This window comes from Besnoitia besnoiti, chromosome I (genome assembly GCF_002563875.1).
Source record: "Besnoitia besnoiti strain Bb-Ger1 chromosome I, whole genome shotgun sequence".
NCBI lineage: Eukaryota > Apicomplexa > Conoidasida > Eucoccidiorida > Sarcocystidae > Besnoitia > Besnoitia besnoiti.
The window spans coordinates 7,715,917-7,730,499 of record NC_042356.1 but is presented as its reverse complement, the minus strand read 5'-3'; the positions used below and the strand labels follow the sequence as shown (position 1 = coordinate 7,730,499).

The following is a 14,583-nucleotide window of genomic DNA, read 5'->3' as shown; positions in this document are numbered from 1 at the left end:
CCCGCAGACGGCGCGTGCGTCCTCTCGCGGACGGAAACCGCTTTTAGGGACACTCCATGGTTTTATAACGTTAATAATCTCCACGCGGGACCTCAGTTTTTTACGTTGAGAGGAGGTGGAGGGGAACACATGGCGGGAAGATAAACTTGACTCGAATCTCGGGTTTGCCTTGCAAAACGAGCAGTCACACTCACGCATGCTGCGCAAGAGTGTACCCGCATGCATTAGACGTGTGCATGCTCTGTGCGTAGCGGAGGGCTCTGCCTCGTGTTTTCCAAGCGCGTCGTTCCAAAACACGACAGACCGCATCTCCATATTTTTTCGGTGTCTTCCACGTCCCCCTTGCTGAGCGATGCGGCAGCGGGCGAGAGGCCCATCGGCGACGACCCAGAATGAACTCCACATCCTCTGAAGTACTCAGCGTTCATGTAGACCATCCCGGATGACGCAAACTTCGCACCGGACCACGCAGTTATCTAGCAACTATTCTGTCAGCCAGCGCACTCAGTGCACTCGCCTGCAGCTGCGCATCACATGGCGCAGCGCCCTCCTCACACCGTACCAGTGCAGAAGTACCCAATTTTGAGTAGCTACACAAATGTGAGGCGACCTGCTGTAAGACGCGGCCCGCGATGGCAGCGCTCGGCACGCGTGCCTCTCAGGCGGAGGAGCGGCGTCGCTCGAGGATTTGACGTGAGGCGTGAACGACTCGAAGCTTCACTCTCCTTCGAAGACCGCGCGTGAGCCAGAGAAGGGCGCAGAGGATTTTTCCAGGGGAAGCTCTCGCGTTCCCCCGTCGCCGAACCGCTCTGTACCGAGCCCGTGAATGTTCTTTCGATATCCATGAAGAGAATTATATGAGACTCTCTTCGCTCCTATGATTTCCAGTAACACTGAAACGTATCCAGTGCAGGGCTTGAACGTAATCCAGCATTACCTTCTATGATGTTGAAAGAGGTACTACTCCTACGCACACTGGAAGAGTTGCCGCGGTGCTTCTACTACGCTCTCACTCTTTGACGCTCTCTAGGTAGCAACGCACTTCTGTGCAAGGCCCGCGGCGACTCTAGCTAGTTGTCGCCCTTGAGGGGGAAGAGAGTGAACTAACACGCAGACGTGTCTGTGTTCTCCAGGGCGGGCAACAGCGCCGCGCACGCGAGACCCGTTTGCAAAGTCCAGCGCCTGAAACGGAACAACGCCGCTACAATGCCCGCCAACGGTAGGCAATTCGGTTTATCTACAAGGGCGCCTTGGAACATCCCCGAGCTTCGGCGAGCTCGCAGCTTAAAGAAGGAACGACAGGCGAAACGCGGCCCAGCAGAGGCGAAAACCATCGAAAGGCCGCGGGGCCTCAGGCGCGAGGTCAGAAGAGACGCAAGCACGACAAAGCAACGGCTGCGAGAAGCGGAGCCCCCTGGAAGGCAGAGAGAGAGAGAGGGAGAGAAAAATGGAGCACATAGCGGCGGGGTGTGCTGCCGCATCGAAAGATGAGGCCTGCTGCAGGGGGCGGAGAGCGCCAGAAACTCTTCAGCCCTTCAGTTGCACCTTGGAGACACGCCCCTCGCAAATCGGACGCGACCGCTGTTCTGTACCGCCTCCAAATTTCACTCGTCGCCTTCAGACTAGCGCAGCCTTCTGCGCCCCTGGCCCCAAGAGTCCTCCGTCCCGTCGTTCTGTTTTTTGTGCCTAGCGCCTGACCGTGTCTCCGCGGCCAACGTCGCCCTCGTCCGTGCCTCGAATATTCACCACCTCGCGCTTCGCGTCATCCTCCTTGCCCTGCAGCGCGCGGGCCGCGACGCTGTCTCCTCGCATCGGCGCGGTCTCCTCGCCGCATCCCTCGCGCCCGAACTGGGCGACAGGGCCGCACGGCCCCGTCCTACGCCTGGAAAGGGTTGTAGCCTCGTTCGACTCCTCGACCCATGCCAGCGTCTCGCTCTGCATCGCCTGCGGCGGCGAAGGGATTAGTCGCGGCGCCTCCGCCGGCCGCGCCACTAAGGGCCTGTCCCCTTGCGCCCGAACTGGAGCCCAAGACCTGTTGCCCTAAGAAGGGCGAGGTGGAGAAGCCCGCACCGGGCATCGCCTCGTAGGGTGCCATCCCTGGCGAAAAGGGCCCTGGACGCGAGGCTTTCGCGGAGGAAAGCGACGCGCGCGCCGCAGAGAAGGAGCTCGACACGCTGTGCGGCGGCTGGAAAGAGCCTGGCGCGTGGTGCGGATCCGTGAGATTCTGAAAGCATAAAACAAAGACCTTCACGATCTGAATCAGCAGTGTAACTCGCAGTATATACTCGCCACAAATGGCTACGCACCACGCGAGGACGCCGGGACTGCGACGGACGAAGAGACTCCAATCGCGCCGGCGGCAAGAAGGCGAGAACGACTCACACCTCCTCCGCAGCCGAGGGTCGCCGCGAACGACAACAGAACAAACACCCCACAGAAGCACAAAAACAGAAGTGCGCACAGCGCCTGCTGCGGAGACATGGTAGCGTGCGTCGCATCTTCCTCCACGCCCCTCGAGCCGCTTCTCGCGCTCGGGTTGCGTGTCGCCCTCCCTCCTCCCTGCCGAGTCTCCTAGGCTGTCGTCCAGCATCATCTCGAGTAAACCAAGGCAATTTAGGTTTTTAACTGCTGGAAACAACTACATCTATGAGAAACCAACGACCTCGTCTCTCAGGGCACCGAGTAAAGATCCCACACCCGGCAGACACATAAAGAATGAGGGAGCGGCGCGCCGCCTGTTGGCCTCTCGCTTACCGCAGGAAGAGTGGGGAACATCGCCTTGCCGAAGTACGAGGCGATGAACGAAAATCCGTCAGCAGATCCCCGCAGAAACTTGAAAAAATCGTCTGCGTGGCGGCTGTCCGCCTCGCGCTGCGCGAGCAGAAGCTGCAGCGCAAAAGCAAAAAACCAAAGACAAAAAAACATTCGGAACGACCCCAGCCGAAAACAGCGTGTAGGGCGCGAGAGTCCGTTCGCCGCGCAGTGCCGAGGCCCGCGGGTCTCGTCCGCCGTTCTAGCCACGCTAAGCGGACGCGCGCCTGCTCCTCTCTCAGGGTGTTCTCCTCCCTCCATTTTTCTGGTTTTCCGCTCTGTCTCGTCTGCGTTGCCTCGCTTGGCAGCTTACCCGCTTCGCCTCGGCTTGCGGCGTGCAGATCGGACAGCTGTACCCCGCGTCGGGGTGGCTGCTAACCATCCCCGCATTCCGCGCGAGCGCCGCGATGTCTCGGTTTGTCGGCGCCGCGTGGTCCGAGTCGCGGGAGGTCAGACAGACGAGGTGAAACGCGTGTGAGCACGCAAAGTGGACGGCCGACAAGTCAAGGGCACCCCCGCATGCGACGCAGCTCGCGCTGTCGAAGACTTTGCCTGGAAAGAGACGCCGCAGGAAGGCAGTCAACGCGCACGTTGGCCTTCAGAAGTCTGAAAACCTAGATCCCTGTCAACTTGGAGAAAAAACGCGAGAAAACAGCTCCCTCTGCAGACAGGGCAGGGCTGAAGGGCGAGTCCGGCGTGCAGGACCGGGCGCCACCAGAGTGAAATGAAGCGGGAACGAAACGGGGAAGCGTCTGCACAAGCCTAAACCTTATCTCCCATATATATTAACATTTAATATTCCCTGAAGAGATCGTAAACGATTCAGGAACAATACGAGGTTGACCCTGGGGGTTAATGAAAGATATATAAAAATTAATGAAGTTTAAATAACACACACAGCTGGAAAAACCTCTAAAAGGCTCACAAACTGTATTAATAGAAAAAGCATGCTCGCGAGAGACTCTGCGACTTACCTGTCATGCGCAGCCGGTGGATTTCGGCCTGCATGCTCGCGACCTCCGCTTCATCTTGCTGAAAGTGCCGCGCCGAAATCTCAAATTCCCGCGAGAGCTTGTCCAAACAGTGAATCAAATAGCCCTGCCGCAGAGACACACACGGAAGAAAGACATCGCGCATGTATCCACGTCAACACTACACGCGTGCGAAAAAATATATGCACACATTAGACAGAGTGACGGATGGATATATCCACACATATACATATATATATGTATATATGTATACGTGTATACTTATGCATGAATGCGTAGACCTACCAGATGCTCAAAAATGGAGAAGCACCGGTATTTACATGGAATAGATTTACAGTATCTCCGAACATATCTCTGCTATAGAAGATAAAGCCACATATAGTAGCTAGTACTGCACCAAGAGATAATACGAAATGGAAATGAGCTACCATGTATACCTGAAAGGCAGAGACGCACGGCTGTCTCTCCGAGTGCTCACCCAATCATTATTTTCTCCCTGATTTTCAAAAGTACAAATAAATTTTTGCCACGCGCGGCTTTCCACACCTGCCTGTCACTTCGACCCCCCCACCTCCCCCTCGTCCTCCAAGTCGCCTCCAGAGCCTCGCTGCCACGCACTCCCTCGTTATTGAACAAGATTCAGTTAGGCGTCTTGTTCACCATCAGACACAGTACGTGAGCGGGTTTGAAAACGAGTCGTTTCTTACCTTCACTGCGCCGAGCCTGACTCTCGATCCGTGCTCCAGGACGTCGAGAACCGCCAGCGGGGGCAGGAGTCTGTTTGTCTAAAAACGCGCAGGCGCAGCGGCGACGGCAGCTGTCTTTGAACTCAGTTATGCTACGTTTAGGCGGGAGAAGGCGTCAGACCCATGATTCGTAATGACACCTGGAGAATGGAAGCAGATCGAGGCGCGGGAAACAGCGCCGCCGAAGGAACGAGCGGGGAAACAGAGACTGTCTCTTGAAACTAGTATGACGAAAATGTAATTCATAGTAAATTTGGCAAAGGAAAGCTCACTCAATAAGTTACATTCTTTTAAAATTTGTTGAACCGCTCAGCAATCAAAAGTAAAAGCGAAAAATGCGTGCGACCCTGTCTCGTGAGTTTCGGGGCGCCGCGGATGCAGCACAGAGGAGGTGAGCCGCAGCACGTAGAAGCAAACAAAAGGAGATACACAGAGAAGGCGCGCGCGTGTGTGCATGTGCCTTCTCAGAAGGTGAAGAAAAAATTGGGCATTTAAACGTATCTATCGAGGCGTACCTCGATGTGGGCGAGAAGCTGCTGGATTTGCGTCTCCGTGTTGTCTCGCCTGAAGCAAAAAAGATCATTGATCGATAAAGATGACGCAGAAAACTCGAGAATACGCGCCGGAAATCCACTCCTATCCCGCACAGCCCATTTAAACGCCCTCGTACGTGTACACCGACATTTATACAGAGATATATCCCTAAATAAATAAACATATATACAAGTACTGGTTATAATGAAGACATCACTAGGACTATGGTGCGAAGAGCGGTGAAACAGAGTCAGGGAATAGGGCACCGAAGTCCATAGCAACACTCCTTCCAGTTCACGCATGCAGCGACGTTCACAGAGAAGCAATGCACGTGCGTATCCAAGGCCTCGCACAAGGCGGCGTTCACACGTATGTGCCTCTACTAATATTTCCCCAAAAGCAAAAAAAAATATAAATATAGAAAGAGGAAGATAGATAGATGCGCACTGAGGCAAACTGGAATTCTCGGTTAGCTCTCCGCGCCTCGCTCCGCCGTACCCCACGAGAGCACCTGGCCGCCTGAAAATCACCTCGGTAAAATTTAAACGCGAGTGAAGCTGTGTTTGATTTTTGAGGTTTCTTACGAAGCGAGCAAGGCGAGCGTTTGAATCCAAAGGGTCGGGTCCTTGGAGGTGTTGGCAAGGCAAAATATGAGCAGAGCGGCGACGTCCTCATCCTCTGCGACGCGACTCAGCGCGAGCTGAAAATTTTCTTGCTTCTCGCAGGCACACCCCAAGCCCTCTTCAAAGTCGTACACGCACGTGAGCAGCGTGGAGGTAAACAGCTCGTCGTCGGCCTTCAGAGAACCGCACAGTCCAAGAGGAAAGGCATCCAGCCATGCGCAGAGAAGCCAAGAGAAAAAAAGAAATACAGTGGCATACACACGCAGATATATATAGATATGCATATATGTATGTATATGTATGTATGCTTGTGCATGTGAGAATGAACCCGTACCTCGACGCCTACGCGCGCGCAGGTCAGCGAGGCAATCTCGCGTCGGAAAGCCGCGAAAGGGAAACCGGAGAAAAAAACAAAGTCCATCCCCTGTGCCGCGGTCTTCTATGCCGTGAAGGCGAGAGAGACACACGAAAGACAATCGAAACAATAGTTCTAGGGTTTTAAGGAACCTGCGAGACAGAGCACGCCTGCAGTCTCGTTAGCACCGTCTCCTCGCTTTGTTCTGCTTTCTCCCTCAACCGGCACTTTTCACGACTCCGTCTACGGTTTAGATACAGAGAATCTAGAGCCTGTGCCTTCTCACCATGGAACGTTCCTTCAAAACCTTCATGACCGCGCCGGCGTACTGCGAAGCCTGGATGGCGCCCCTTTCTCTTCGGTCGCGCTGCGCAGCGCCTTCGCCTCTCGGGGTGATCCCGTTGGCGACAGACGCCTCTCTCTTCTGCGTCTCCGCCGCATCCGCCGCCGAGTCTGCGCGAGGCGAGCCGCGAGACGCCTCGCGCGCGCGTTTGTAGAAACCTGAAGTGAGAGCGAGCGGCAGCCAGAGGGCGCAGCACACGCAGACGCAAGAAGGGAAACCGTGACGCACGCAACGGCAAAGGCGTCTTCAACGTAAGCAGTTAATCGGAGAGGACTTGCGCAGCTAGATGCGCTGCAGGCGGTGCATCGTGGGGTGACTGGAGCTCCGCGGAAGCGGCTCGCCAGCCGCGGAGGACAAAGCGTTCCCCAGAGGCTCGAACTCTGAAAGTCTCAGCGATCCTTTTCTCACACCGGCGGCGTTCGCTAGACGGTTTCGCGCGTTTCCTTGACTGCGAAAAAAGAAATAGTGCACGCTCGGCTCGCGGGCGGCGCCGCGCACCGTCCAGCACGTACGGAGAAGGATCTCGAGGAGGGTCGCGAAGGAGGCGCTCCCAAAGAGTTGCGGCGCGAGTGTTTCATCGGCTCGTTGGTCATCTCTCTTCTGAGCCAGCGGCTCGTCGAAGATGCGAGAGAGCGACAGAAAGTCCTCTGCAGGCGACGCCGAGAAGGCGCCCGCGGGAGTCGCCCCCCGCAGACAGGACGCGTCCTCTGCGAGCTCGCGCTGTGTCCGCAAAAACGCCCGCGCGTAGGTCTCCCCGTAGAGCAGCGAGAGGAGAAAGTAGAGAAGCAGCGGTTCGCGGTCAAGAAAAAGCGGAATGAAAATATCCACGCTGCAGACAGCACGCGCCGCCACTCTATAAGGCATCCCGCGTGGACGCTGACTGCCGAAACGACCCGCGACGACACTCCGCCAGCGCACAGGAAAGCAAAAACGCCGGAACGCGGCGCTTCGCAGCACAGCAAACTCCATCTCTAAAGGTAAATACACGTCTCGAAGAGCGATGAAGCTCAGCACACACAGATGCATTGCGTCGATATACACAGAGGAGCGAAAAAAACAGCATGCAGAGGGACACAAGGATGTGCCTCCGTCGTTATGAAACAGATCTACGCAGCGCGCAGGCCATCTGAACCGGCTACCTGAGCACACACCACATCAAATGGCTGCATGGGCCTATCTGCATGCGCACACAAGTTCACAATATTTTCGTTCAGGCGTTGCGTGATCCACTAGCGAACCTGGTTTGGTAGTTGAAAATGATGTTTTTCAACAAGTCGAGAGTTTCGCGCGGCTTCCGCGAAAGCAAGGCGTAGCCGTGAGTCAGGAGCAAGGAGCACGCCGACGGCGCGTCGAGGTGCTTTAGGTACGCGACAGCTTCATCGAAATTCCTGAAAAGAAAAACACGCGCAGCACAGGCACTCGCTGAACACAAGGCAGACGCGCAACCAAGGAACATCAATACCTACAAATGCATATATATATATATATATATATATATATATATAGGTATGGCACGTGTGTCTAAGTACGCGTGTATATATCTGTGCCTATATGTATGTATGTGTTGATGCAGATGTAGTATGTGTAGCATAAGAATGCAAGGAGAACGAAACACGGATCCCGGCCGTGCGCGTATCCATCTCTGTCTGGGTCTCTCTCCCTATACATATATATATGAGGCCTAGACGGATAGATAGATGGATAGTGTTAGATGCAGTAGATCTAGATGCAGGTACAGAAGCATGTATAGCGGACATTGCGAGCACGTGTGACGATTTTTTTTTCTTTTCACTGACCCGTAGTCTGTGAGGAGAATCGAGACATGGTCGTCGTGGAACCCGTGGCGCGACGCGATGAGGCTCGCGAGCTTCAGGTACCCTGAGGAAAAAAAAGAACCGGAGAACTCTCTATACCCAGTTTCTCCTCTCACATCCATATCCAGATGTGCGCATATATATAATTATATAGGTGTAGACGTAGATACACATACATACATATCTTTGTGTATATAGAGAGATAGACTGATATGCCTCTGTCCGCCAAATGCATGTGCGTCCTGCGTCGGCATGGGAAGACCACTGCACCCGGAGAAGCCTTCCAGGCCTCCGCATATATGCAAAGAAGCACAAACGTGCGAAAGCATATGCAGCCCACACAGGCCTGTCGATCTACGCGTAGGTGTGTCGTGTGCCCATCTACATCTATGTCTATCTATAGAGAGATTGCCCTTTCGAGGCGACCGCGGCGCACCGTTTGCGCGGCATTCCTTGACGGCCGCGGGCAGAATCGCGTCGCTGCGGATAGTGGGATCCTCGAGGAAAGCGGCGAAGAGGTTGACGTCCTTCAGCTTCGCCGCACATTTGAAGAAGAGCAGCGTGTGTTCCTGCGCCGCGAGCCGCGCGCGATGTAGATGAAGCAAATACAGCGCAAGCGGCCACAGGCGCTGGCAGTGGAGATACTTCTCGATCACGTATGAGGGCTCCAGCGCGCCTGAACACCGCGGAAACAAACGAAAACGCGCAGACACCCTAGACGCGCCTCTTCGAAGAGAAAGGCCCTGCGCACGCAGGCACAGTGCCTAGGGCTGACACGATATAAAGGACTCCGAGCCGAGCCCGGGCATACACGCGCCCTAAAAGCGAGAAAAGCAGAGAAAGAGAGGCCAGGGCGAGCCGCAGTCGCGAACTCGCGCGCGCTAACTGAATGGTGTTTAAAAACGAGTCATTTATTGAAATGGTCAAAACAAGTATATACAAATTACTTAAGACATTTATTTATGCCGTATGATGTACTGACTAAATTATAGCTAAAAGTCGCCAAAGGGTCTGCGAAAAAAGTGTTCTTTCTCGCGAGAGAGAACCCACCGATCGTTTTAATGTAGATTCGCAGCGCCTTGTCAAAGATGCGCTTCTCGTAGAGCCAGTCCGCGTGCACCCGATAGACTTCCTGCGAAGACATGGACACGAGGGAGGAACTTCGAGGCGAATGTCGAATTCGAGATCAACGCGCGACGCTCTACATCAACCGGACTCTATAGAGGAAGCGGAGGAGGCCTCTGTTTCTGCGAGCGCTAGCCGCGAAGATGCGAGTTTTCTCTTTGCCCTTTGCTTAAAAAACTATAGCGATTCAGCTTCCTTTTTAACAAACCGATGATTACAATCAACTACTCTTCTAGTGTCCCTGGAATCCGTTCAATTATTCACTTCATATAATGATGACTATTGAGGCTACCGGCAACTGAAGTCAAGTAAAGCAAAGATCAGGTTCGCGTCCGCAACCTACCTGAAGAGTCGACTTAGGCTGCCCCTCCTGCAAGACGATGTCGGCAGCCCAGTCGAAGAGGCGCTTCCTGATCATGGAGACAAAAAATTGAGAAAAAATGGAGAAATACAAGTCGCCCTCAAGACACCAAAGCCATGCGCGCGTGCAAGATTCCCCTCTGGTCTGAGAAGGAACGCAGAAAAAACCACGAGAAACACGTCTTTGCCCGCACTCTTCGACCCCGGGAGAACAGCGTGCGCACAGACGGAGTTTGTGTTCACGAACCACAATGACGAATGACTCAGTTCACGAAGACACGCGCGAGCACCCGAAAGGCACGAATCGGGGAACTTCGGAAAAAAATATCTGCAGTCTACAGCGAGGAGAGAGGGCAAAGGAAACGCGCATAAACGGGCAAAAAGTCCTGCAAGAGGCCTCGACAAAGCCCAGCCGCGACGCAAGGCACACGGACAGTTTCTGTGGTCATTGGAGTCGAAAGATCAAAATTCGAAACAAAGCGCTGGACAAACCAAGCGCGATTCGGATGAAAACAGCGGCTTCATGCTCTCACCGCAGAAGAATGTTGAGACGGTCGCAGAAACCTTTCTCGCGCAACTCAAAGAGCAGATTTCTTCCGGAGTTCGCGTCGCGACAGATGATGTAAAGAGAGCCCTGGAAGAAGAAAAAAACGGCAGGCATGTCGCATCTACGTGGAGGCGAGCGGCAGTGCGCACTGCGTCAGCAGCCGGCACGTTCTGAAGGGGAAAAAAGGCGGATGCAACGTAGCCAGCCCGCGCGGCGCCTCGCACGCCTCTATCAACCAGAGAGCACAAATCATCTCGTGAGCGACTCATCACCGTCATGAGACGATCGTCTTTTCGCCGCTGAACGGCCGAAAGCGCAAAAAGAATATCTGCGAAGGCGTCTTTCCGTGGCTGTCGCCGTTTCGCCGCATGTGACGCCTTATCCGACCCCGAGTCGGGTTCCACTCATTCGCTATCCTTCTCCTCGCATCTACTTTTTCTTGTCTGCGTTTCACTCGCGAGTCGCTGCGCGTTCTCCAGACGCTTCCATCGTTGCATTCGCGGACTTACTAGAGCAGAGACGATGTGTGTGACTTCTTGGAGCGGACAGGAGAAAGCGATGAATCGTGTCTCGGGGTTCGCGCGATAGACCGTGAGAAAGCAGTCCTGCGCAAGAAAAAAGACAACACCATCCCAGCCATACACGCTCTACGCCCAACGCTGCTGAGAATGACACATCCTGAATGCAGTGAACTGCACAAGAAAAGCATACACACACCACGCGAAGCCAAGCGTCTCACGCACACAAAAATACAAACTCCTGCATGCGTCCACACGTGAGTACCTGCACATGCCCCTGCTTGTGTAAGCATGTTCAGGTCTACAAACTAGCACGCATACAAGGGACAAAAAAAATCTTTGCGCATGCACTTGAGTCGATACGCGTGCACGACCAGCGCCTTCTCGCGGGAGACGAAGAGTCGCAGCAGCGAAACGCGTCGCTCAGCGGCTTTCTCTATCGCTTTTTTGCGAAAACTCGCCGCGCGAGTCAAGGCGCACGCTGAGAGGCCTGGTGGCAGTCCACAGAGCGACGAAGAGTCGAGACGCGTGCAGACTCGCTTTCACGTTCACCTACCGAACACTCCGCGTGCGACTCGTCAGGCCGCGGCACCGAAACCGCGATCAAGTAGTTCTTGTGCGACGCCAAGCGAATGCACTCGCCGTCCGTGGGCAGCGCCCACAAATTTCCTTAAAAATCAAACACGCAGCGCGCGGCACCCGCAGTTGGCTACAGGGATTTATCGCGCTTCATTGACATTTCTCGTCTGCACACCTGCGAGGGAGAGTGCGAGCAGCAGCAGATGCAGACAGAGGGCGAAACGCCCTCCAGCGGGAGGGGCGCTGCGCCGGGCAAGTCGGCCTAGAGAGTTTAGGGATTTGCGCTTCGGCAATCGCGTCTGTGGTGCGAGTTGAAGAGACTCGAGGCCTCGGATCTCACCTTGGTACGCGTCGAGGCAAAAAATGCCTTCGCCCTGCTGAATCGCAACTTGATTCGGAGTCAACCGAGCGGCGAGCAGCGGCGAAGGAAGGCCGCGCATGTCGTCTCGATATGTCATCTGAGTACGCGCAGAGGCAGCTCGCCCTCGAAGGTAAAAAACAGAGTCCCTCACGCGCGCTGCAGCATGTGGGCAGTTCACATTTCGCCCAGAACTATCTGCCTTTACGCGCGCAGCACGGCTTCGAAAGCAGCACTCGAAGCGGCGTAAAAGACGAAGAGGCATCCTCTACGCGGCGCAGACAACGGCGAGGCGCTCAGTTCGCCAAAAAGCAGGACCTGGTGCGCAGAGGCCGTCGCCAGCCTCCGCTGCTTTACCTGCGGGTCGCCCTTGGCGGGCACTGCGTAGACGTAAATGCCCTGTGCCGTCGCAACGAAGAGGTGTGATCGCCGCTCGGTATCGTCCTCGGCGACGTTGGCGTGCTGTGGCGTGAGGAAGCGAACGGCCGTCACGGGGAGGTCGCTTTCCCTGGAAATAGACGGAAAAAGAAAGAAGTCCTCACGCCTCGCTGAGCCCGGGAAACAAATGCTTCGTTCGCCCTTGGCGTCTGACGCGAGCGGGACTACGCAGCGCGACCGCGCACACGTCACGTGTGGACTCGCAGGCAGACGTCTAACTGCAGTCAGCCACGCGGACTGGCTCTGTCGCTCTCTGAGCCCTAAACCGTCAAGTCTAAACTGACTTAATGAGGCGCAGACGGCAAGTCTTCTCGCGAAGTAGGTCTCCTCGGAAAAGGCAGACGCCCGCGGCAATCGTTCCCCCCTGCAAAAACCACAGAGATGAAAAAAGCAAACGGAGCTGCCAGAAACTCCTCAGCATCCCCAGTCGAGCAGCGCCGCCGGGGCGACTGCAGCTGCGACGAGAAGCAGGTGTCGGCGTGCGCAGGCGAGAGCGAGTCTCCTGGGCGTGAGAGCGACACAAGCTCCCCCCGCGCGCCTCGCTTTCCCATCGACAAGAAGCGACACGCGTCGGTGTATGAGCTGATTTTTTCGCGCGCGCTCACCGCCAGCATCGAGAATGCTCCGTTGACGTCGCTGCAGCTGAGAATCTGCTCCGGCATGCGTGTGAAGAGCGTCGCCTCTCTGATAAGCACCGGCTGCCCTCGGGCGTCCACCTGGATGCAGCTGAAGCATTTGTACTTCCAGACGCCCCCCTCCTCCGCCCCAGGCGCCCGCTGAACCGCGGCCTGCGGCGCCGCGGGAGATGCGGCCTGAGCCGCCGCGTCGTGGCGATCGCGGCTGAAACACACAACGCAGGGCGCACCCGCCTGCCGTCGCAAGAAGATAGAAACGCAGCCACCAACGAGCGAAACAACAGAGAAACGCGCGGAACGAACGCGAAAGCCGCGAGCGGCGACAGAGAGGAAGGCTCGCTTGGCAATGCCGCAAAGCTCTCGATTCGCCAGCGGCAAAGGAGAAGCACAGGACGCAGACACAGAGAGCCTCGCGCGAGGCGGGAGCACTGGAACGAGAAGACAGGAGACACAACAGGACAGAAACCGAGTCTCAGCTCGTTAGTCACCGCAAGAGAAGCACCAGCAAGCGCTCAGCCAACAGACAAAAAACCGAGAGAATTGCAGACAAGGAGACTGCGCCTGGTGTTTGGGATTTGCTCGTTTTTAGCCTCTTTGCGTTTTGCGTTACTCACCCTAAACAGACGACGCAGTTCGCTTCTCTGGCGGCGTGGATGGATAGGAATCCGAGCGAAAACACAGAGAGCTCGATTGGATACAGAAATCTCTCGTCCGTGAAGACGAAGGCGCGCCCTCGCTCGTCGCCAATCCACACCTGCGCTTCAGTGCCCGCGACGCATGCCACGGCACCCGGCGGAAGCACCGCGAAGGGATCTAGAAAAACCAAACGAGTAAAAAACGAAGGTCGCTAAAACACGAAACGAAGCCTGATAGCAGTTCAGCACAAGACGCGCGGGTGTGAGAAAATCGTAAGAGCAAAAATTGAGAACGAGGAGGAAAAAGATCAAGGCAGAGGCCGAAACAGACTCGAGTGAGAACAGAATGCGACGATGCACGACCCGCGCCCCGCAACAGAGGCATAGAAACATGCAAACAAAAACGATAACGAGTTGGAGCAAGCCGCATGCACACGTAGGGGCGTAGCGTGTTTGGCGCACGCACGTAGCGCGCGTCAGGAAGAAAAGCTCCTCATCACAGAAGAGAAGACAACGGAGGAAACCACGCCTGTCGAAAGCAACACGCACCTGGAGTCTGCGGCGACGCGGCCGCTCCATGGAGATGAGGAGGCTGAGAGGCAGCGGACGCCGACGGCGAAGGGAATCCGGGTGCGCCACCGGGCTGAGACTGAAGCGAGGAAGAAGGAGGCCTCTGAACAAGCAGGCCATCGAAGAAATTCAAGCGGCGAAGCTGCTGCATCTTCGATGGCACGTCGCTTACAGGGAGGAGGAGAAGAAGATGAAGAGCAGGCGCCTTCTAACGCCCAGAGGCCTCCTTCAAAATGAAAAGGACACAGGCCGAAACGTGCGTAGAAGCGAAAAGACAAGGCGTCGCCAGACCCGTTAAACCAAGAAAAAGTTTACACATATACATACCTACATAACATACATATAAATATATATACATGCTTTACATATGTATGTATATGGTATACATATCTATGCATATATATATTGTGTATGTTGTTAACCGTTTCTTTACGGTGCTGCCTGTGCGGAAGGCTGCAAGGCACCGGCGCACGGAGAGAGAGGAGAAGCGAAGGGAGAGAAGAAGGAGGCGCCGGCTTGCGATACGCACGAGTTTTTTCGAAAGTTTTTTTCTCTCATTTTTAGCGCAGTGGGCTTGAGAGTGAAGAACAGACAGAGAGG

The 14,583-nt window shown here is 55.3% G+C and overlaps 1 protein-coding gene across 1 annotated transcript; it reads right to left on the bottom strand.

Moving 5' to 3' along the window:
* Positions 1–1,686: 1,686 nt before the first annotated feature.
* BESB_010820 (uncharacterized protein) lies at positions 1,687–14,134 on the bottom strand (the record flags this gene model as incomplete). The annotated part of the gene is made up of 24 exons (XM_029359836.1): positions 1,687–2,006; positions 2,071–2,224; positions 2,755–2,886; positions 3,125–3,363; positions 3,786–3,909; positions 4,511–4,588; positions 5,065–5,113; positions 5,668–5,879; positions 6,348–6,562; positions 6,917–7,233; positions 7,643–7,792; positions 8,201–8,282; positions 8,655–8,894; positions 9,269–9,350; positions 9,687–9,753; positions 10,237–10,337; positions 10,760–10,897; positions 11,325–11,437; positions 11,688–11,805; positions 12,063–12,213; positions 12,428–12,507; positions 12,749–12,983; positions 13,393–13,591; positions 13,963–14,134. The coding sequence occupies 24 exons, from the start codon at positions 14,132–14,134 to the stop codon at positions 1,687–1,689; spliced, it is 3,768 nt and encodes a 1,255-aa protein (XP_029222749.1).
* Positions 14,135–14,583: the final 449 nt, after the last annotated feature.